Source organism: Melozone crissalis, unplaced genomic scaffold (assembly GCF_028551555.1).
Source record: "Melozone crissalis strain CALT ecotype California unplaced genomic scaffold, PUWL_Pcris_2 ptg000061l_1, whole genome shotgun sequence".
NCBI classification, from domain to species: Eukaryota; Metazoa; Chordata; class Aves; order Passeriformes; family Passerellidae; genus Melozone; species Melozone crissalis.
The window spans coordinates 16,057,900-16,080,422 of NW_026535839.1; the positions used below are offsets into that span (position 1 = coordinate 16,057,900).

The 22,523-nt window shown below is 53.4% G+C and overlaps 4 protein-coding genes across 4 annotated transcripts; all 4 read left to right on the forward strand.

The window, feature by feature from the left end:
• The first annotated feature begins 272 nt into the window (after window positions 1-272).
• Window positions 273-3,135, forward strand: LOC128944626 (protocadherin beta-15-like). The gene has a single exon (XM_054287974.1). It carries the CDS (start codon window positions 616-618, stop codon window positions 3,058-3,060), a length of 2,445 nt encoding a protein of 814 aa, XP_054143949.1. The 5' UTR covers window positions 273-615; the 3' UTR covers window positions 3,061-3,135.
• Window positions 3,136-6,922: 3,787 nt separating this feature from the next.
• LOC128944622 (protocadherin beta-15-like) lies at window positions 6,923-9,418 on the forward strand. The gene has a single exon (XM_054287971.1). It carries the CDS (start codon window positions 6,926-6,928, stop codon window positions 9,368-9,370), a length of 2,445 nt encoding a protein of 814 aa, XP_054143946.1. The 5' UTR covers window positions 6,923-6,925; the 3' UTR covers window positions 9,371-9,418.
• Window positions 9,419-11,075: 1,657 nt separating this feature from the next.
• On the forward strand, window positions 11,076-14,517 carry LOC128944627 (protocadherin beta-15-like). The gene has a single exon (XM_054287976.1). It carries the CDS (start codon window positions 11,372-11,374, stop codon window positions 13,814-13,816), a length of 2,445 nt encoding a protein of 814 aa, XP_054143951.1. The 5' UTR covers window positions 11,076-11,371; the 3' UTR covers window positions 13,817-14,517.
• A 3,487-nt stretch (window positions 14,518-18,004) lies between these two features.
• On the forward strand, window positions 18,005-21,221 carry LOC128944472 (protocadherin gamma-A10-like). Its single transcript, XM_054287750.1, has 2 exons — window positions 18,005-20,440; window positions 21,204-21,221. Exons 1-2 carry the CDS (start codon window positions 18,005-18,007, stop codon window positions 21,219-21,221), a joined length of 2,454 nt encoding a protein of 817 aa, XP_054143725.1.
• The last annotated feature ends 1,302 nt before the right edge of the window (window positions 21,222-22,523 follow it).

Below are 22,523 nucleotides of genomic sequence, written 5' to 3' on the forward strand. Positions count from 1 at the left end.
TAGATCTCCTGAGCATGGAGATGCAGCCGAGACTGTTCTTTGGCAACCCGATGCTGTCACCCTTGCCCTATCACTGTGCTGTTTCTCCTGATGAGAGACGAGACTCTGTGCTTCTGGGTTGAGCCTCGTCTTTGTGCTGCCCTGGTTACGGCCGCGTTCCGTTGCCGGCCCCGGCTGTCTCGCTGCCTTCGGGATCGCGGGCCGGGCCGAGCGGCAGCGCGGGCTGCGGGCGGCGGCGGCTGCAGTCCCAGCGCGCACCGCTGGGTGGTGCCCTCGGCCAAGGCGGCGCCGAGCGGCTGCGGCAGCGGAGGCGGCCGGGCCCGGAGCGGCACAGCCCGAGCGAGCTCAGACCAGAAGCAGACCAGCCCAGCCCAGAGCAGCTCAGTTCAGCTTAGAGCAGCCCAGCTCAGCCGGGCGGAGGTGGCAGCGGCTGCGGCAGCGAGCGCTGCCCCGTGTCACCCGCTGCCGGAACACCTCGGCTGCGTTCCGGAGCGCCGGCCGGAATCTGAGAGAGCGAGGGAAGGCGCCCGGCCCGCACTTCGCCGCTCTCCGCCCGCAATCGCCCGGGACACCCGCCGCGACACCGACATCGACACCGGCCGCCGCCGCCGCGCCATGGCGCTCGCAAGGCAAGTGCTTTATGTGTGTGCTTTGCTGGGGCTGCCGCTCGCTCGCGCCGAGCCCATCCGCTACTCCGTAGCCGAGGAGGCGGAAAGCGGCTCCCTGGTGGGCGAGCTGGCCGAGGACGCGGGGCTGACGCCGGCGCAGCTCTCGGCTCGCCGCGCCCGCCTGGTCTCGGAGGACGGCCGCCAGCATTTTCGCTTGGAGCGCGCCTCCGGCCGCCTCGTCGTGGCGGGGAGGCTGGACCGGGAGCAGCTGTGCGCCCAGTCCGACACCTGCATGCTCCCCTTCGAGCTGCTGCTCTCCGATCCTCTGCAGTTCTTTCGGGTCGAGGTGACTGTGAAAGATATCAATGATCATTCACCCGTCTTCCCCGAGGATCGAGTCACTTTTGACATCCTGGAGAGCAGTGACCCGGGCTCCCGTTACCCACTAGAGGTAGCTTGGGACCTAGATATTGGTAGCAACACAGTTCACGATTACAGTATTTCTCCCGAGAATGAGCATTTCAGTATCTCCTATGGGACTCGTGTTACAGGCAAGAACTATCTTGAGCTGGTCCTGGAAAAGGCACTAGACAGAGAGGAGCAGGCAGAGATGAGTTTCAGAGTTATTGCCGTGGATGGGGGCTCTCCTCCCAGGAGTGGCACCACACAAGTGACAATCGTCATTCTAGATGTGAATGACAATGCTCCCATATTGACACAGGAGGTGTACTTTGCAAAGATTTTGGAGAACATGCCTGAGGGCTCTGTGGTTCTGACTGTTCTGGCAAGTGATCCCGATGCAGGAGTTAATGGGGACATCTCCTATCAACTGAGCCAGGCAGTGGGACAGAGCGCTTCAGCATTTGTGATTGATCCTATAACTGGTGAAATTAAACTCACAAAACCTCTGGACTTTGAGACAGCAGATACTCACGAGCTCAGTGTGAGGGCAAGAGATGGAGGGGGCCTTTCAGCAATCTGCAAGGTGTTGGTGGAGGTGGTGGATGTGAATGACAATGCCCCAGAGCTGGTGGTCAGTTCCTTCAGCAGTCCCCTCCCCGAGAACACAGTGCCCGGCACGGTGGTTGCCCTGTTTACGGTCAGGGACCGGGATTCTGGTGCCAACGGGAAGATCTCCTGTGCCCTGCAGGATCAGCTCTTCTTCTCCCTGCGGCCAGCCTACAAGAATTACTATGAGCTGGTGACGGTGAGCACGCTGGACCGCGAGGAGACGCCTCAGTACATCCTCAGTGTGACGGCAGCAGATGCGGGCTCGCCTCCTCTCACCAGCACGCACACCTTCACCGTGGACATCTCCGACGTCAATGACAATGCCCCCGTCTTCAACCAGACCTCCTACACCATGTACGTGCGAGAGAACAACGTGCCCACGGTGTTTGTGGGAGCCGTGAGCGCGGCAGATGCTGACGTGGGGCTGAATGCCAAGGTGACCTATTCCCTGGCAGCAGAGCAAGGGCCAGAGCGGGCGTGGTGCTCGTGCATCTCGGTGAACTCGGAGAAGGGACACGTGTTTGTGCTGCGGCCCCTGGACTACGAGCGCTTGAGGCAGACCGAGGTGACGGTCAGTGCCTCTGACGCGGGCTCTCCTCCGCTGAGAGCCAACGTCACCGTGCGCCTGGTGGTGCTGGACGAGAACGACAACGCCCCGCTCGTGCTCTACCCGGTCCAGGAGAGCAGCCCGGCCTCCAGTGAGCTGGTGCCCGTGTCGGCTGAGGCGGGCTACCTCATCAGCAAAGTGGTGGCCGTCGATGCCGACTCGGGACAGAACTCGTGGCTCTCCTACCACCTGCTCAGGGCCACCGACCCAGGCCTGTTTTCCGTGGGCCTGCAAAGCGGCGAGGTGCGTCTCAGGAGGCCGGTGACAGAGAGAGACAGCGTCAAGCACAAGCTGGTGGTGCTGGTCAGAGACAACGGCAAGCCCCCGCTGTCAGCCACGGCAGCTCTCAGCGCTCTCCTGCTCAAGGACTTCTCCGACGTGCGCCTGCCGCACAGCAGCCCGGCCAGCCAGGATCAGGCCGCCGCCTCCCTGACCACCTATTTAATCATTGCCTTGGTCTTTGTCTCCCTCCTCTTCCTCATCTCCACGGCAGTGCTGCTGGCTCGCAAGGTGTGCAGGAGGAAGGAGCTGAAGGCTGGCCATGTGCTCTATGCTGCCGACACCTTGCAGAGCGGTCTGGCCGATGCGGCCGCTGCAGGGACCCTGCCCCGCGCCTATTGCTACGAGATCAGCCTCACCACGGGCTCGGGCAACAGCGAGTTCAGATTCCTCAAGCCCATCCTGCCCAGCCTGCCCCCACAGCACTGCGCCGTGGGCCAGGGCCCCGATGAGGAACAGGATTTCCCCGGTGTCCCTGTCAGCAGCGAGGACATGGCCCCAGACAATGCTGGCACTCTCTCTGCAGGACAGTTCAACGCTCTTTCCTTTGACTAGCTGGGGTCTGCATAGCCAGTGGCTTCATGGATCTTGGGAGGAAGGGATCCAGGTTGGTCCATCGGACAATGATTCCTCAAGATTATATCATTCTTTGCGATTGGTTTAAACAATTTCTTGAAAATTCTATTCAAATGTAATGTCTCCCACCCTAAAAAGAATTATGAAGTAAAAGAAGTCAATCTTCTTTCGCTTTTTAAGGAATTTGATTCAGCTCTGTCACTGCCATTTGTAACAGGCTTTAAGTGTGTTCTTACCACTCACTTCTCTGCTCTTGTTTTTCTTGCTGTCGGATAATATAATAATACTATATCCTTTATTCTGAACTTTGTCAGGATGTCAATCATATCCTCGCTGAAATGAAAGAGGCCCATTATGTGCTTCAGGAAAGCTGGCAAGTTGTGAATATTGAGTCAAAATTTCATGAGGGCACTAGGCCCTTTCTTTCCTGGGTTTGGGTGGTCTCTTTATGAGATGTGCGGTTTCTGTGCTTTGCTTTCTTATCACTACCATTGCCCATGCAGACCTTGCATATTTACAGATGCAGCAGGGATTTTCCCCCACCCAGCCACTGCAACACAGGCAACACCAGCTCAGCAGGGAATGAGTTGATTCGGACCCTTTCACAACAGCCCTCTCATCTTCCTTATCTAGCACAGGCTACAGCAACAAAATGCACAACAAAACCTTCCTTTGGCTTTCAAGAAGGGCTTGGGAGTTCTGTCACCTCAAGATTGCCTTGGAAGTACAGCAGAACAGTGTTAGAGTAGACTGTAACTGAACAGAGCTGTAACATGTAACAGAAACATGTTCTTTGTCTTTGAAGGCAATGAAGGCAAAATCCACAATTGTTAAAAGACAATTATAGGAAGGTAGAGTCAAGAAGAACTTAAAAAAAGATGTTGTGTTTGCTCTATTCATTGTTGTTCCTGAATCCCAAGGCTTCTTGATGGGACTGGAAAGTTGTCCCCACATGACTTTCTGTGTGTTGTTAGAGCATTTGCATATCCATGTTTGCCCTTTGTCCTTCTAGCAACTGAAATGTACTGAACACTGTACTGAGCCTGTTCCTCCAGAGAAGGACTGCCACCCCATCTAGAATAACTGCTTGTTAGAATAATGTCTGCAATGCATGAAATGATCAGAAAGCCTCCCTCATGCTGTGATGTGCTGAAGTGATACAGTTTAATGTTGTAAATTGGTGTAACTCTGGGATTAGAAACACAAAATTATTTTAGAAATAAATAAAGAGAACACCCTGACTGCATTAGTGGAGACAGAATATTTTGTATAGTCGTTCTTTCTGGGAAGCCCTGTCAAGGTTTCCCAAAATTCTGGGAGTTGCTTACTCAGTGTGTCCTTCGTCTGAAGCAATGTTAGGTGTGTACAGCTCCTGAGTGGGGTGATGCAGCCAGGAGAGTGTTCATTTGCATGCCAGGGCTGTCACTATTGCCCTATCCCTGTGAGGTGTTTCCTTTGGTAGAATGCAGCTTGGTCATTGTAGGCTGTGCCTCGTCTTTCAGCTGCCTTTTTTGTGCTTCTGGAAAGCAAGGGATTTACGAGTACTGAGACGCTGTGTCACATGGCACTAGACCCTTTCTTCTCTTGATTTTGGATGCCGCTGTCTGAGATGTGTTCTCTCTGTGGTTTGCTTTCTTGTCACTATGACAAGACAAGACAAGCTTTCCTTTTCATTCATACATTGAATATCTGCACATGTTTCAGTAGTGCTGCCTGCTGAAGCAGGGAGTAGCTCCCACCCAACCATTGCAACACAGGCAGTGCCAACTCACTAGGGAAGGAGGTGATTTGGACCCTTTGACAACAGCAGTCTCATCTTCCTTATCTAGCTCACAGCAGGGCAACAGAGTTCACAACAAAACCTTCCTTTGACTTAAAGAAGGGCTTGGATGTTGTGTTCACACGGGATTGCCTTGGAAATACGGCAGCACAAACAGTGTTAGAGTAGACTATAGAACTGAACAGAGCTGTAACATGTAACAGACACATATTCCTCGTCAATGAATGCATTGAAGGAAAAATCCACAAATACTGAAACACAATTATTGGAAGGTGGAGTCAAGAAGTGTTGGGAAGGATGCAAATTTGACAGGAAAGTCTCACAGATCTGTGTGCTTGGCAGAAAGATCTTTGAATGTAGACTCTGAAGAATGAAGAGAAAAGAAAACAAGTTTTGACATAGATGAAAAGAATTGCTGAGCCAGTCTTAGTGGATAACTAAGAAGGCAAAGGGTGTGTTAGTTAGAATGGGTTTTTATGGCTAAGAGCAAAGGATAAACCCACCTCAAACAAAAGATGTTTTTACCAAGCAGAAAAATACCACAGGCAAACAAACATGCCAATGTCACAAATGGAAAAAAGGTCTCAGAATTTTGCACAGCAAGAAAACTGAAAAACAACTTCTAGCTTAAACTGTGACAGACTAACTTCAAGTGATTGGAGATTAGTAGCATGAATATGGTAATTATAGTAGTTATGATAGGCTGCAGATAAAAGTTGAGATATAGATTGGTTCTTTTGTAATAAGATGCTCAACAAACTAAATGATATTATGCATTGGAACCAAAATTAAAGGGTGTTCAGACTTGTCTGCAGCTGGAGCCGACAGCTGTAGGCCCAGGCTCTGATGGCTATGACCCTGGACTGTTGTAACATCTTGGATAAAATAAACTGCACTTTGAAGAGCTGCCTGGAATCCTTTGTCTCCCACTCAGGCTCTTATGAAGAAGATCTTTTTTAAAAAGACATTGAGATTGCTCTTTTCATTGCTTCTCCTGAATCCCAAGGTTTCTTGATGAGACTAGAAAGCTGTCCCTGCTTGATTTTCTGGGTTTTTGCCAGAGAATTTGCATTCCCATGTTTACCCTTTCTCCTCTGAATGTACTGAGCATTCTACTGCGCCTGTTACTCTGGAGGACTGTCACACACTCTAAAATAACTGGCTGCTTGAATAATGTCTGCAATACATGAAATACTCCAAAAGCCGGCCTCACACTGTGTTGTGCTGTAGTGATACAGTTTACCATTGTAAATTAGCATAACTCTAGGATTAGAAACAGAAAAAAAGGTGTTAAACTGAAATAAAGAGAACACTCTGAGTACTGCAGTGGATAAAGAACCGTTTGAAGAGTCGTTCTTTCTGGGAAAGATCCTTTAAGGCTTTACAAAATTCTGCTTATTATTTCTCACTGTGTCCCTTCTCTGAAGCAATGTTGGGTGTATACAGTTCCTGAGTGCGGAGGTGCAGCCGCGAGAGTGCTCATTGGAATGCCAGTGCTGTCACCAACGGCCTATCCCTATGCGGTTTCTCTTCTCGTGGAACGCCGCATGGTCGCTGTGGGCTGAGCCTCGTCCATAGGGTGCCCTGGTTACGGCCGCGTTCCGTTGCCGGCCCCGGCTGTCTCTCTGCCTTCGGGATCGCGGGCCGGGCCGAGCGGCAGCGCGGGCTGCGGGCGGCGGCGGCTGCAGTCCCAGCGCGCACCGCTGGGTGGTGCCGTCGGCCAAGGCGGCGCCGAGCGGCTGCGGCAGCGGAGGCGGCCGGGCCCGGAGCGGCACAGCCCGAGCGAGCTCAGACCAGAAGCAGACCAGCCCAGCCCAGAGCAGCTCGGTTCAGCTTAGAGCAGCCCAGCTCAGCCGGGCGGAGGTGGCAGCGGCTGCTGCAGCGAGCGCTGTCCCGTGTCACCCGCTGCCGGCACAATCCGGCTGCGTTCCGGAGCGCCGGCCGGAATCTGAGAGAGCGAGGGAAGGCGCTCGGCCCGCACTTCGCCGCTCTCCGCCCGCAATCGCCCGGGACACCCGCCGCGACAACGACATCGACACCGGCACCGGCCGCCGGCGCCGCGCCATGGCGCTCGCAAGGCAAGTGCTTTGTGTGTGTGCTTTGCTGGGGCTGCCGCTCGCTCGCGCCGAGCCCATCCGCTACTCCGTAGCCGAGGAGGCGGAAAGCGGCTCCCTGGTGGGCGAGCTGGCCGAGGACGCGGGGCTGACGCCGGCGCAGCTCTCGGCTCGCCGCGCCCGCCTGGTCTCGGAGGACGGCCGCCAGCATTTTCGCTTGGAGCGCGCCTCCGGCCGCCTCGTCGTGGCGGGGAGGCTGGACCGGGAGCAGCTGTGCGCCCAGTCCGACACCTGCATGCTCCCCTTCGAGCTGCTGCTCTCCAACCCCCTGCAGTTCTTTCGGGTCGAGGTAGATCTGGAGGACATGAATGACCACTCACCTGTCTTCCCCGAGGACAGAGTCACTTTTAAGATCCCGGAAACGAGCGATTCAGGCTCTCGTTTCCCACTGGAGAAGGCTCAGGATCTAGATATTGGCAGCAACGCTGTCCAGGCTTACAGCATTGCTCCCGAGAATGAGCATTTCAGTGTCTCCTATGGGACTGGGATTACAGGGAAGAAGTATCTTGAACTTGTTTTGGAAAAGCCACTAGACAGAGAGGAGCAGGAAGAGATGGGTTTCAGACTTATTGCTGTAGATGGGGGCTCTCCACCTAAAAGCGGCACAACTGAAATCAATGTTGTCATTCTAGATGTAAATGACAATGCTCCGATGTTCACACAGGAGGAGTACATAGGAAAGATTCAGGAGAACATGCCAGAAGGCTCAGTGGTGCTGACTGTGCTGGCAACTGATCCGGATGCAGGAGTTAATGGGGACATTTCCTATCAAATCAGCCAGGCAGTGGGACAGGGCGATTCAGCATTTCTGATTGATCCCATAACTGGTGAAATTAAAATCACAAAACCACTGGACTTCGAGGCAGCAGAGCGTCATGAAATCCCTGTGAGGGCAACAGATGGAGGAGGGCTGTCAGCAATCTGCAAGGTGTTGGTGGAGGTGTTGGATGTGAATGACAATGCCCCAGAGCTGGTGGTCAGTTCCTTCAGCAGTCCCCTCCCCGAGAACACAGTGCCCGGCACGGTGGTTGCCCTGTTTACGGTCAGGGACCGGGATTCTGGTGCCAACGGGAAGATCTCCTGTGCCCTGCAGGATCAGCTCTTCTTCTCCCTGCGGCCAGCCTACAAGAATTACTATGAGCTGGTGACAGTGAGCGCGCTGGACCGCGAGGAGACGCCTCAGTACATCCTCAGTGTGACGGCAGCAGATGCGGGCTCGCCTCCTCTCACCAGCACGCACACCTTCACCGTGGACATCTCCGACGTCAATGACAATGCTCCCGTCTTCGACCAGACCTCCTACACCATGTACGTGCGTGAGAACAACGTGCCCGCGGTGTTTGTGGGAGCCGTGAGCGCGGCAGATGCTGACGTGGGGCTGAATGCCAAGGTGACCTATTCCCTGGCAGCAGAGCAAGGGCCAGAGCGGGCGTGGTGCTCGTGCATCTCGGTGAACTCGGAGAAGGGACACGTGTTTGTGCTGCGGCCCCTGGACTACGAGCGCTTGAGGCAGACCGAGGTGACGGTCAGTGCCTCTGATGCGGGCTCTCCTCCGCTGAGAGCCAACGTCACCGTGCGCCTGGTGGTGCTGGACGAGAACGACAACGCCCCGCTCGTGCTCTACCCGGTCCAGGAGAGCGGCCCGGCCTCCAGTGAGCTGGTGCCCGTGTCGGCTGAGGCGGGCTACCTCATCAGCAAAGTGGTGGCCGTCGATGCCGACTCGGGACAGAACTCGTGGCTCTCCTACCACCTGCTCAGGGCCACCGACCCAGGCCTGTTTTCCGTGGGCCTGCAAAGCGGCGAGGTGCGTCTCAGGAGGCCGGTGACAGAGAGAGACAGCGTCAAGCACAAGCTGGTGGTGCTGGTCAGAGACAACGGCAAGCCCCCGCTGTCAGCCACGGCAGCTCTCAGCGCTCTCCTGCTCAAGGACTTCTCCGACGTGCGCCTGCCGCACAGCAGCCCGGCCAGCCAGGATCAGGCCGCCGCCTCCCTGACCACCTATTTAATCATTGCCTTGGTCTTTGTCTCCCTCCTCTTCCTCATCTCCACGGCAGTGCTGCTGGCTCGCAAGGTGTGCAGGAGGAAGGAGCTGAAGGCTGGCCATGTGCTCTATGCTGCCGACACCTTGCAGAGCGGCCTGACAGATGCGGCCGCTGCAGGGACCCTGCCCCGCGCCTATTGCTACGAGATCGGCCTCACCACGGGCTCGGGCAACAGCGAGTTCAGATTCCTCAAGCCCATCCTGCCCAGCCTGCCCCCACAGCACTGCGCCGTGGGCCAGGGCCCCGATGAGGAACAGGATTTCCCCGGTGTCCCTGTCAGCAGCGAGGACATGGCCCCAGACAATGCTGGCACTCTCTCTGCAGGACAGTTCAACGCTCTTTCCTTTGACTAGCTGGGGTCTGCACAGCCAGCGGCTTCATGGATCTTGGAAGGAGGGGATCCAGGCGGGAGCATGGTGCAATGGTTCCTTATAGAAATTTTTATTTTTCATTGTTTTAGCCTGCTTCCTGCAAATTCTCTTTGAAAGAGAATTGTCTTGAAAGAATTGTCTACCACTCCAAAAAACAATGGAGAATATAAAAGAAGCCAAGGTTCTCTCACTTATTCTGTAATAGTTTTCAGCTTTGCTACTGACCTTTCTGACAGGCTGTATGTATGCGGTTAGCCCTCAATTTATGATCAGCTTTCTCTTGCTCTCTGACAAAGCAGAGGATCTTTTTTTTCTGATCTTCAAGACTATACAACTGTTACCAAAACTAGTCATATCCTCAGTAAAATGCAAAAAAGATTTTCTCAGCTCTGGAAAGCATGGCATTGGTGAGTACTGACTTAGAATACCATGTGAGAACTAAGCACTTTTTTGCCTGGATTCTGGATGTCTCTTTCTGAGATATGAGCTCTGTGTGCAGGCATTGAATATCTGCAGATGCTTCAGAAGTACTGTCTGCTGAAGCAGGGAGTTGCTCCCACCCAGCCATTACAACAGGCAATGCCAGCTCAGCAGGGAAGGAAGTGATTTGGACCCTTTCACAACAGCGCTCTCATCATCCTTATCTAGCCAGAGTAAAGCAGCAAAATGCACAACAACATATTTCTTTGGCTTACAAGAAGGGCTTGGGTGTTCTTTCACCTCATAATTGCCACGGAAATATAGGAGAACAGACACTGTAAACTCCTGCACGTAGACTGCAGCTGTACAGAGCTGTAGAAACATGTTCATTGTCATTGAATGCATTGAAGGAAAAATCTACATATAGTAAAACACTTTTTTTTTTAAATGAATTCAAGACGAGATTAAAAAAAAAGATATTGAGGTTAGTCTTTAATTTTGTTCCTGAATCCCTAGGCTTCTTGGTGGCACTAGAAAGCTGCCCCACATAATTTTCTGTGTTTGTGTGAGAGCATTTACATTCCCGTGTGCACACTTTCTCCTCTGAAATGTAATGAGCACAGTACTGATCCTGCTGATCTAGAGAAGGACTGACACCCAATCTAGAAGAATTGATTGTTTGAATGATGTCTGTGATGCATGAAATAATGAGAAAGCCTCCCTCATGCTGTGATGTGCTGATGTTATACAGCTTAAGGTTGTAAATTGGTATAACTCTAGGATGAGAAACTGAAAAATGTGTTAGACTCAAATAAGGTGAACACCCTTTCATGAAAACAGAAGTCTTCGCAGACACGTTATTTCTGGTAAAGCCCTTTCAGGACTTTTCGGAATTGGGCAACTTACCTTCTCACTGCGTCCCCTGGTATGCAGCAATGTTGAGTGCGTAGAGCTCCTGAGCATGGAGATGCAGCCGAGACTGTTCATTGGCAGGCTGATGCTGTCACCCTCGCCCTATCACTGTGCTGTTTCTCCTGATGAGAGACGAGACTCTGTGCTTCTGGGTTGAGCCTCGTCTTTGTGCTGCCCTGGTTACGGCCGCGTTCCGTTGCCGGCCCCGGCTGTCTCGCTGCCTTCGGGATCGCGGGCCGGGCCGAGCGGCAGCGCGGGCTGCGGGCGGCGGCGGCTGCAGTCCCAGCGCGCACCGCTGGGTGGTGCCGTCGGCCAAGGCGGCGCCGAGCGGCTGCGGCAGCGGAGGCGGCCGGGCCCGGAGCGGCACAGCCCGAGCGAGCTCAGACCAGAAGCAGACCAGCCCAGAGCAGCTCAGTTCAGCTTAGAGCAGCCCAGCTCAGCCGGGCGGAGGTGGCAGCGGCTGCGGCAGCCAGAGCTGTCCCGTATCAGCCGCTGTCGGCACACCCCGGCTGCGTTCCGGAGCGCCGGCCGGAATCTGAGAGAGCGAGGGAAGGCGCCCGGCCCGCACTTCGCCGCTCTCCGCCCGCAATCGCCCGGGACACCCGCCGCGACACCGACATCGACACCGGCCGCCGCCGCCGGCGCCGCGCCATGGCGCTCGCAAGGCAAGTGCTTTGTGTGTGTGCTTTGCTGGGGCTGCCGCTCGCTCGCGCCGAGCCCATCCGCTACTCCGTAGCCGAGGAGGCGGAAAGCGGCTCCCTGGTGGGCGAGCTGGCCGAGGACGCGGGGCTGACGCCGGCGCAGCTCTCGGCTCGCCGCGCCCGCCTGGTCTCGGAGGACGGCCGCCAGCATTTTCGCTTGGAGCGCGCCTCCGGCCGCCTCGTCGTGGCGGGGAGGCTGGACCGGGAGCAGCTGTGCGCCCAGTCCGACACCTGCATGCTCCCCTTCGAGCTGCTGCTCTCCAATCCTCTGCAGTTCTTTCGGGTCGAGGTGACTGTGAAGGATATCAATGATCATTCACCCGTCTTTCTCGAGGATCAAGTCAGTTTTGAAATCCCTGAAACGAGCGAGCCGGGTTCTCGTTTTCCGCTGGAGGGGGCTCGGGACCTTGATATTGGCAGCAATAACATCCAGGCGTACAGTATCTTTCCTGAGAACGATTACTTTAGTGTCTCCTATGGAAGTCGGACTGAAGACGACAAATATGTTGAACTGGTCTTAGAAAAGGCACTAGACAGAGAGGAGCAGGCAGAGATAGGTTTCAGCGTTATTGCCGTGGATGGGGGTACTCCATCCCGGAGTGGCACCACCCAAGTCCACATTGCAGTTCTAGACGCAAATGACAATGCTCCCATCTTCACACAGGAGGTGTACATTACAAAGGTTTTGGAGAACATGCCAGAAGGCACTGTGGTTCTTACTGTTTTAGCAAGTGACCCGGATGCAGAAGTTAATGGGGTCATCTCCTATCAACTCAGCCAGGCAGTGGGACAGAGTGACTCAGCATTTGTGATTGACCCCATGAGTGGTGTCATTAAACTCACAAAACCTCTAGACTTTGAGGAAGCAGAGGATCATGAAGTCCGTGTGAGGGCCAGAGATGGAGGAGGGCTGTCAGCAATCTGCAAGGTGTTGGTGGAGGTGGTGGATGTGAATGACAATGCCCCAGAGCTGGTGGTCAGTTCCTTCAGCAGTCCCCTCCCCGAGAACACAGTGCCCGGCACGGTGGTTGCCCTGTTTACGGTCAGGGACCGGGATTCTGGTGCCAACGGGAAGATCTCCTGTGCCCTGCAGGATCAGCTCTTCTTCTCCCTGCGGCCAGCCTACAAGAATTACTATGAGCTGGTGACGGTGAGCACGCTGGACCGCGAGGAGACGCCTCAGTACATCCTCAGTGTGACGGCAGCAGATGCGGGCTCGCCTCCTCTCACCAGCACGCACACCTTCACCGTGGACATCTCCGACGTCAATGACAATGCCCCCGTCTTCAACCAGACCTCCTACACCATGTACGTGCGTGAGAACAACGTGCCCACGGTGTTTGTGGGAGCCGTGAGCGCTGCAGATGCTGACATGGGGCTGAATGCCAAGGTGACCTATTCCCTGGCAGCAGAGCAAGGGCCAGAGCGGGCGTGGTGCTCGTGCATCTCGGTGAACTCGGAGAAGGGACACGTGTTTGTGCTGCGGCCCCTGGACTACGAGCGCTTGAGGCAGACCGAGGTGACGGTCAGTGCCTCTGACGCGGGCTCTCCTCCGCTGAGAGCCAACGTCACCGTGCGCCTGGTGGTGCTGGACGAGAACGACAACGCCCCGCTCGTGCTCTACCCGGTCCAGGAGAGCGGCCCGGCCTCCAGTGAGCTGGTGCCCGTGTCGGCTGAGGCGGGCTACCTCATCAGCAAAGTGGTGGCCGTCGATGCCGACTCGGGACAGAACTCGTGGCTCTCCTACCACCTGCTCAGGGCCACCGACCCAGGCCTGTTTTCCGTGGGCCTGCAAAGCGGCGAGGTGCGTCTCAGGAGGCCGGTGACAGAGAGAGACAGCGTCAAGCAGAAGCTGGTGGTGCTGGTCAGAGACAACGGCAAGCCCCCGCTGTCAGCCACGGCAGCTCTCAGCGCTCTCCTGCTCAAGGACTTCTCCGACGTGCGCCTGCCGCACAGCAGCCCGGCCAGCCAGGATCAGGCTGCCGCCTCCCTGACCACCTATTTAATCATTGCCTTGGTCTTTGTCTCCCTCCTCTTCCTCATCTCCACGGCAGTGCTGCTGGCTCGCAAGGTGTGCAGGAGGAAGGAGCTGAAGGCTGGCCATGTGCTCTATGCTGCCGACACCTTGCAGAACGGTCTGGCCGATGCGGCCGCTGCAGGGACCCTGCCCCGCGCCTATTGCTACGAGATCAGCCTCACCACGGGCTCGGGCAACAGCGAGTTCAGATTCCTCAAGCCCATCCTGCCCAGCCTGCCCCCACAGCACTGCGCCGTGGGCCAGGGCCCCGATGAGGAACAGGATTTCCCCGGTGTCCCTGTCAGCAGCGAGGACATGGCCCCAGACAATGCTGGCACTCTCTCTGCAGGACAGTTCAACGCTCTTTCCTTTGACTAGCTGGGGTCTGCTCAGACTGAGGCTTCATGGCCTATGTGGGAAGGAAAATATCCAGGCCACAGCATGTGGCAGTGGTACCTCTTGAGTAAATTTGTATTTTCAATTGGTGCAATCAGCTTCCTTCAAAATCCAATTCAGAATAAATATTTTCTGCCCCTCCAAAGCACAAATAAGAAAGAAAAGTCACTCAGGTTCTCACACTGAGGCAATAGTATGTTTCAGCTCTTATGGTAATTTCTGGGAAGTGTTTAAGTGTGGGAATAGCACTCCAGCTATGCTGTTTTCTCTCTTTCTTTGCAAGTAGACAGTCAAGCTTTTCTTCTGTCTCGTGACACAAACGCACACTTTGACAGACTCTTCCAGATCTTCTCCTTCATAACATTCAGAAAACCCTTTTCCCAGCTCAGGAAAGCAAATATGTTGAGAGTACATTGTCACAGTGTTTTGTGAGGACTGGCCTCTTTCTTCCCCGGGTTCCGGATGCCTCTGTCTGAGATGAGTGGGTTCCATGTGCTTTGGTTTCCTGTCAGTCTGTACAGCCACTGAGTGTTTGCCTATCTTTCACTAGTGCTGCCTGGTGGAGTTGCTCCCATCCAACCTCTGCAATGCAGGCAGTTGCAGCTCAGCTGCCAAGAAGAGTATTCTGACCCTCTGAGTACAGGAGTCTCATCCTCTCCAGGGCAGAGAAGAGCAGTAAAATGTATGAAAAAATATTCTTTTTGCCCTATAAAGGAGTGCTCAGTGTTCTGTCTCCTTGAAATATAGAAATATAACAGCCCAAATGGTGTTTGTTTTATTATAGCCGTACAAAGTTTTTAATAAATGTTCATTTCCTTTGGCTATATTTGATGAAAACTCTGTAAGTGCTTCAGAGACCATTTTCTGAAGGGTAGAATCAACACGAAATGATAAAAAGGAGATTGATGCTGGTCATCCAATTGTTCCTGTGGTAAAAAGGAGGTTGATGCTGGTCTTCTTATTGTTCCTGTGGTAAAAAGGAGATTGATTCTGGTCTTCTTATTGTTCCTGTATACAGTACTTTCTTGTTGGGAGTAGAAAGCTATCCCCAGTAGAAATCTACTATCCCAAATAGTAGAAAGCTATTATTTTCTCCAGTTGTGTTAGAGCATTTGCATTCTCCTTTTTTCCCTTTCTCCTGCTACTCTCTGAACTGAGTTTCAGCATTGTCTTTCTTTTTCTGCTTAAGGACTGGCTCCCCATGTATAATTGATTACTTGAATGATGTCTGTGATGCACGGAATATTCAGAGAGCCTCACGCTGTGTTTTGTTGAAGTTATAAAGTTTAATATTACAAACTTGAGTATCCCCGAGTGTAAAACCGAAATAAAGAAATCACCTGAATGCCTTGTGTGGAGACAGTTTTTGTATTTTCCTTTGGCCTAGATAGTGGGTGAGTGGGCATATCTCTCCAGTTTCAAGATGCAGCTGATAAAGCATTCAGGAAAATTGGGAATGGAATTGTTATCAGGCCTCTATGATTCTTTTGAGAATTGACCTTTAGGCTGAGATGGAGCCCAGGCAGGTCAGGGGAAACTGGGCCTGAGCTCCACACACACCCTGGGTGTGCTCTGTCTCTATAAAGCTGTGATGCAGGGGAGTGACCTTCTCAAATCTCCTGACAGCTGCATCCACAGATGGCAATGACGAGGTGTTTGTAACACTTCAGGTGCAGGAATTTTGCGAAAGAATGGCACAGAACCAGTAAATACTTACCTTGGGAAGTATTTTTAGGGAGTGCCTGGAGATGGGAATTTGGCAATTCAATAAAAGAATAAAAACTGCTACCAGGGAGAAGATTTGGTATAATGAAATGCCAAGGACTACAGCGGGACTACTTTCACAAGGCCCAGATGAAAAGGTAAGTCCTGGGGACGAAATGGTGCTGTGATGCTGAAGAAGACCAGAAAACTGATGAACAGCAAGGATCAAGTGATCCACAATCCAGTTAATCTGGGAAGACACAGGGTTTCCGCTGTGCTGTGTTCTGCTCCACAAATAGGCTGGGGAGGGTTAGATTAATCTCATTTTAACCAAGGAACCTGCAGGCAGGTCCCCCTTCCCACTGGTGAGAAAGCCACCTGCAAACAAGAAGTCTGCATGCAAACTTCTTTTACTGGAACTCTAAAAATTATGAATAAAACTGGTTTACTGTGTGAAAGTCCTGCAGTGTCTTGACTGAGTGGAACAGGGGCACACCTCCATTCCTGGGACCAGGATCTGCTGGCATTCTGTGTGTGGCTGAATTCCTGTGTGAAGCTACTTTTACTCAATGTTCTCCACATCTAAAGGGATGCCAGATTACCTGTGGAAACCTCTTCCACTGGTGTGTGTTATAAAAGAGAATTGCCGTGTTCCTCTTACTGAGATCACTAGGGACCCTCATCTTCTGTGGTTAAACTTCTGGGGTTTGAGTCATTCCAGTTTGAGGCTTCAAGTGTCTGAGGACATTCATAAACAGTTGGTTTATTATTGCTTTTACCCTGTGAGAGGGGGAGGCAGTGTCCTGTCTTGAAAGGCCTGAACACACTGCCAAGTTCTCCCAAGAAGCTCACTGGAGGTGCCCTTTAGGAAGGATTAAGACCTTAGTCCAGCCCTCCTTACCAAAAGAAATGTTTTTCTGGACTTGTTGGTCATCAACACAGCTGAGCTAATCAGAGATACCAAGACTGAAGGCAGCCTGGGCTGCCATGATCGTTCACTGGTCAAGTTCATAGTCCTGACGGATATGGATCAGGCAAAGAGTAAAACCAAGGACCGTGAATTTTAGAAAAGCAAAGTTCCAGCTCTTAAAGGATTTAGTCAATGGGGCCCCTCAGGGGAAAGTGCCCTGAAGGACAAGGGAGCAGAACAGACCTGGCAGATCTTTAGGAATGCTTTCCATACAATGTGTGCCCTCTAGAACCCATGTGTAGGAAAACAGGAAAAGAAGGGGACAGTACAGCATGGCTGAGGGATGATTTTCTGGTCTAAATAAGGGGGAAAGAAAAAAATGAGCAGCGGTGGGATCAGGGACAGGTGTCCAGGGAAGAGTACAGGGATGCTGGCTGGTTGTGTTGGGACAGGATCAGGTTGGCCAAGGCTGGAGCTGAACTCTACAAGGACTGCAAAGAATAGCAAGAAGGACTTCTACAGGTAAGTCAGACTGAAGAAAGCATATTTTGTCTCCTGAGGAACACAACTGAAAATGGATGTCTCCTGTTGTATGTCTCCGGAGGAACACAACTGACAATCTGATAAAAACAGACCACGAGAAGGCTGAGGTACTCAACCATATCTTTGCCTCAGTCATCACTGACAAGGTCCCTTCCCACGCCTGTCAAATGGATGGAGCTCAAGGCAGGGACTGAGGGGGGAAAGTCCCTCCCACTGTAAGAGAAGACCAGGTTCGAGACCACCTGAGCAACTTGAACACAGAAAAGTCGGCTGCTGGTTTGTGCTATCACATGAGGTTTGGAAATCTAACGTTGCTAATGGCATTCCTATATTAAGATATATTGGCAGATAAGGTGAGGGGAATAAAAAGATGATCCGACCATGACTGCTGAAAAAGCTGGGCTATTAGTGGGGGAAATTGTGGTTTTGAATGGATTTTAACTCGTAATAGTTCTGCTTGTCAAGAGAACTTTCTATCAATATTGTATCACCATTACAAAAACATTTTCCTGTGCGGTAGAAACAGCACTAGGACGCCTCTGCCTTCTTACCGCTCTTGATCAGCTTCTCAAAGAAGAGATGGGCTGGAGAAGAGCAGAGGCAGGAGGTCCCCTCTGGGACCCGATATCTCCGTGGCTCCGTGCTGTCCCCGCGAGCTGCCCGTGGGAAGGCAGGGCGGGCCGCGCCGGGCAGCGCTCGGTGCCTGCAGTGCCGGGAGGAGGCTGCGGGCGCCGCTGCTGACCGAGGGGAGCGAGAGGAAGCTCGGAGCGCTACCGGCAGCCCCGCCCGCTGCGGGCAGGATCCCTTGCCCGCTCCCTCTCTGACTCGGCAGACGCCGGCTTAGGATCGTCCCCGCAGTGCGGATCGGTGCCGCAGCGAGACGGAAGGGCCAGAGGCAGCGGCTGGCAGCGGTGAGCCGAGGAAGAAATTAGAGCAGAAGCGGGAGCCGGAGCGGGTTGCGGATCTGCGGTCGGCGGGGAGAACTGCTCGCTGTTTGCGGTGCCGCTGTGGAGATGTGCGCGGCGGGGAGGCGCTGGGGCCGGCGGCAGCGAGCTCTGCTCTGGGCCGTTCTGCTGGCGGCGTGGGAGGCGGCGTGGGGGCAGCTGCGCTACTCGGTGCCCGAGGAGATGCCCAAGGGCTCGTTCGTGGGTGACGTGGCCAAGGACCTGGGGCTGCAGCTGCCAGAACTCAAAGACCGCGAAGCCCACGTTTTTGACACAGGTAGGACACGGTACTTTTTTTTGGACTTGCAGAACGGCCACTTATCTATGATGGAGCAGGTGGACAGAGAAGAAATATGCGCAGCCGTCGCTAAATGTGTTTTAAACTTTGAAATTCTTGTAAAGCATCCAATGAACATTTACAAAGGGGAGGTAGAAATAATGGATATTAACGATAATCCTCCCAGTTTTCCAGAAAGAAGAAATGTCTTAGAAATCAGCGAGAATACTGCACCAGGTGCTCGCTTCCCATTAGAGAGAGCTCATGATCCCGACATCGGAGTGAACTCTTTACAGAATTACAAATGTAGCGAGAGCAGCTATTTCACCTTGGACGTGAAAACTGGAGGTGATGGTGTGAAATATCCGGAATTATTATTGGCGAAATCTTTGGATCGGGAACAGAAAGCTGCTCATCATTTGATCCTGACAGCCACAGACAACGGAAGTCCAGTGAAATCAGGATCGACAACAATCGAAATAATTGTGTTAGATGGAAATGACAATGCTCCAGAATTTACTCAGTCTGTGTATAAGGTGACCGTGAGAGAAGACGTGGCTGTAGGAAGTCGGGTGTTACAGGTCACAGCAACTGACAGAGACGAAGGGCCAAATGCTGAGGTAAAATACTCGTTCTTTCAGATCCCAGAGAAGTTCGACAAGACTTTTAAGATGGATCCAGAAAGGGGAGAAATTGTCATAACAGAGAACTTGAATTTCGAAGAACACGAGTTTTACGAATTGGTTGTACAAGCTCGGGATGCGGGCGGACTCTCTTCCCACAGCAAAGTATTCATCAAGGTGGTTGATGTAAACAACTACGTTCCCGAGATTGTCGTCATGTCCGTGTCCACTCCGGTTCCGGAAGATACACCAGTGGGGACAGTGATAGCAATTTTTAGCGTCCAAGACAGGGATTCTGGAGCGAACGGAGAGGTGCAATGCAGCATCAGCGAGAGCCACCCATTCCGCCTAGAGAAATCATTCGATAATTATTACCGTGTGGTGACTGCCGAACTACTGGACCGGGAGCAGGTGTCGGAGTACAACGTGACGGTGCGGGCGGCCGACGGCGGGTCGCCGTCGCTGCAGAGCAGCGCGGTGCTGGCGCTGCGGGTGCTGGACGTGAACGACAACGCGCCGGTGTTCGCGGAGGAGCGCTACAGCGCGCGGCTGGCGGAGAACAACGCGGCGGGCGCGCTGGTGCTGACGGTGCGCGCCACGGACGCGGACTGGGGGCAGAACGCGCGCGTGCGCTACCGGCTGGCGGAGGGGCGGGTGCGGGGCGCGCCGCTGTCGTCGTACGTGTCGGTGCAGGCGGAGACGGGCGCGCTGTACGCGCTGCGCTCCTTGGACTACGAGCAGGTGCGCGAGCTGCAGCTGTGCGTGCGGGCAGAGGACGGCGGCGCGCCGGCGCTGAGCAGCAACGTGTCGGTGCGGCTGCAGATCGTGGACGAGAACGACAACGCGCCGCAGGTGCTGTACCCGCCGGCGGCCGCAGCGGCGGCGTGGTCGGGCGTGGAGCTGGCGCCGCGTTGGTCGGAGGCCGGCGCGCTGGTGGCCAAGGTGGTGGCGGTGGACGCGGACGCGGGGCAGAACGCGTGGCTGTCCTACGAGCTGGCCAAGGCCACGGAGCCGGGGCTGTTCCGCGTGGGGCCGCACAGCGGCGAGGTGCGCACGGCGCGCTCGCCGCTGGCGCGCGACGCGGCGCGCCACAGCCTGGTGGTGCTGGTGCGGGACCACGGGCGGCCGGCGCTGTCGGCCACGGCCACGCTGAGCGTGGTGCTGGCCGAGAGCGTGGCCGAGCTGCTGGCCGAGCTGGGCGGCGCGGCGCACGAGGCGGCGGCGCCGGGCGAGCCGGCCGCCAGCCTGACGCGCTGGCTCGTGCTGGCCGTGGCCGCCGTCTCGTGCCTCTTCGTGGCCTTCCTGCTGCTGCTGCTGGCGCTGCGCCTGCGCCGCTGCCACCGCCGGCAGCTGCTGCCGCCGGACGGCGGCGCCTCGCGCGGCGTGCCCGTCTCGCACTTCGTGGGCATCGACGGCGTGCGCGCCTTCCTGCGGTCCTACTCGCACGACGTGTCGCTCACGGCCGACTCGCGCAAGAGCCACCTGCGCTTCTCGGCCGCCAGCTGCTGCGACACCCTCCCGGCGCGACCAGCAGATGAGGCTTCGGGTGATCTCGTCCCTTCAGGAGATCAAGTTACCGAAAGCAGTGGGCAAGTTGCCTCTCAGGTACGTTAATATTTAAACTGTGTTTAGTGGACGCGGTGTTTAGGATTTTTAGGCTAGGCACAGCTGATTCACAGGCTTAGAAACCATGTTTTAAGATAGTCATCTACTCATTAATGTCATCTGAATGAATGCGTGCTGAGCCTGCCTTGTGGATTTTAGGTGCCGTGTTCTTTAACGCTTGCAAGAGGTCTTTTTGCCTAGCTTTCCCCAAGGCTGAAAGGTTCTGTTGCAGGCGTAACTTCATAAAGAAATCTCATTCCCTTGGTCCTCTACTGACCGTTCTTTGAAATTGTTTAAATACTTGCTAGTATCTGGTTCCAAGCAATTCAGTGTAATTCCCCGTATCAGCTCTCAAATTCCGGTTGAATTCGGGGATCTTGTATCTTGAAAGCAAACACATTGAAGTCCCAGATTTCTTCCATATCCACCTTCAACGAACGAATTATTCAATCCTTCTTAAGGGCATTTGGAGAGACTTGTATTAATTGGTGAAGAATTCCTCTGATCGAGGTTTTTTCCCACACCTGGGTTTCATGTCTTAGCCTCTGGATTCGATACAAATGGTCGATTACTGTGCAGGCATAGTCTTCGAAATAAAGTATACTTATTAGCATATAGATGAAAAAATACTTAAATGCAAAGTACGATTCATCGCTATCTATTTATAGTAAATAATTTTGGAATGCGAGTTAATATTGAAAACACGGATTTGGACATTGTTTCAGTGTATGACACACGAAAATGTGTGTCTGGGTTGTTACAGGTAATTCTCGCCATATAGGAGGCAGTGAATTGACTGCTAAATATTTCAACAGAATTCCCCTGCCCCCATGTAAAAAATCGCATCCATCTCTCGATATCTTGTGGAGTGCTCACAGCCTTGCGTGCTTCTGAAACACTACAAATTCAAATCCACGTCCTGTTCTGACAGAATGTTAATTTCTTACCAGAAGTTGTGTATGGGTTCAGCTGGATGGAAAGGAATTATCCTTCACTTTATGAACTACCACAGTTAGCAGGAAAATATGTTTTCTAACGAGACATTACTGGTCCAGTGAGGATAGCTTGACATTGGCACCTCAGAGACCCAAGACTAGAGAACGTGTCCGAGCAACTCCATCGAGTAGACAGTGTGGAGAGTTTTCTCACCTCTCCCTGTCTTCTGCATAAGGGGCTGTGATCATACACAGCCTTCCTTCAGGATTTTTGTTGTTATTTTTTTGTTTGTGGCTTTGGCGATTTTTTCTTTACTGTAAGAGAGACGAGGGTCTAATAAAAATAAAACATAAAACGGCTTTTTGCAAGGAATCTATCTGTTTACTCTTGGTTGTTCAAAAAACCACAGCTGCTGCCGACATTTCCCAGGAAATGTTCTTTAATGCCTGAGACCAGCTACAGTAACTGCCTGTTTAGGATATTAGGGAGTGGGATACACACAGAAAAGTAATTCCGGGTTGGGTTGTATGGATGTTGATAAGATGATGCTGAGCTTTGTATGTCACAAGAGATGGGATCAGGTGTGATGTGACCTCTGTGGTGTTCTCAGAGCCTGGAATTCCGGCTTTGCTTGTCCATCAACGACCATGTTCAAACCTGGTAAGCTCAGCGTTAGCTGGGGATCTCAGCCGTCTTAAATGAACCCCCTACCCAAAGCAGTGTTTCAGTGTTTCATCCACGTTGCCTTTTCCCTCACGGAGGCGGCACGATGGCAGCGGGGACACCGAGACCTCACCCTAGAGATCAGTAAGCTGACAGTGGGGGCAGAGACCAAGATCCTGCCGCACATCTGTGAAGAAAATGGAGACGATCTAACCCTCAGAAGACTTGTAAGTGTAAGCAATTCAGAGTGTAGGAATTCCTAGATGCACGGTTTCAGTACTGATAGATTTTCTGTTTCTCGCTCCTGACAATATCTGTACTTTCCAACCCTTCCCGATGCAAGGGATAGCAGGGCAGGACATTCGGGCTGGTTTTTTTTCCTTGAACTCTGCGGTTCTCAGGCACGGACTCAGGGTGTCACTGTTGGCCAAGGCGGAGAAGCTGCTCAGCCGTCGGCTCCTCCCCGGCGCCCGCGTAGCGCTGC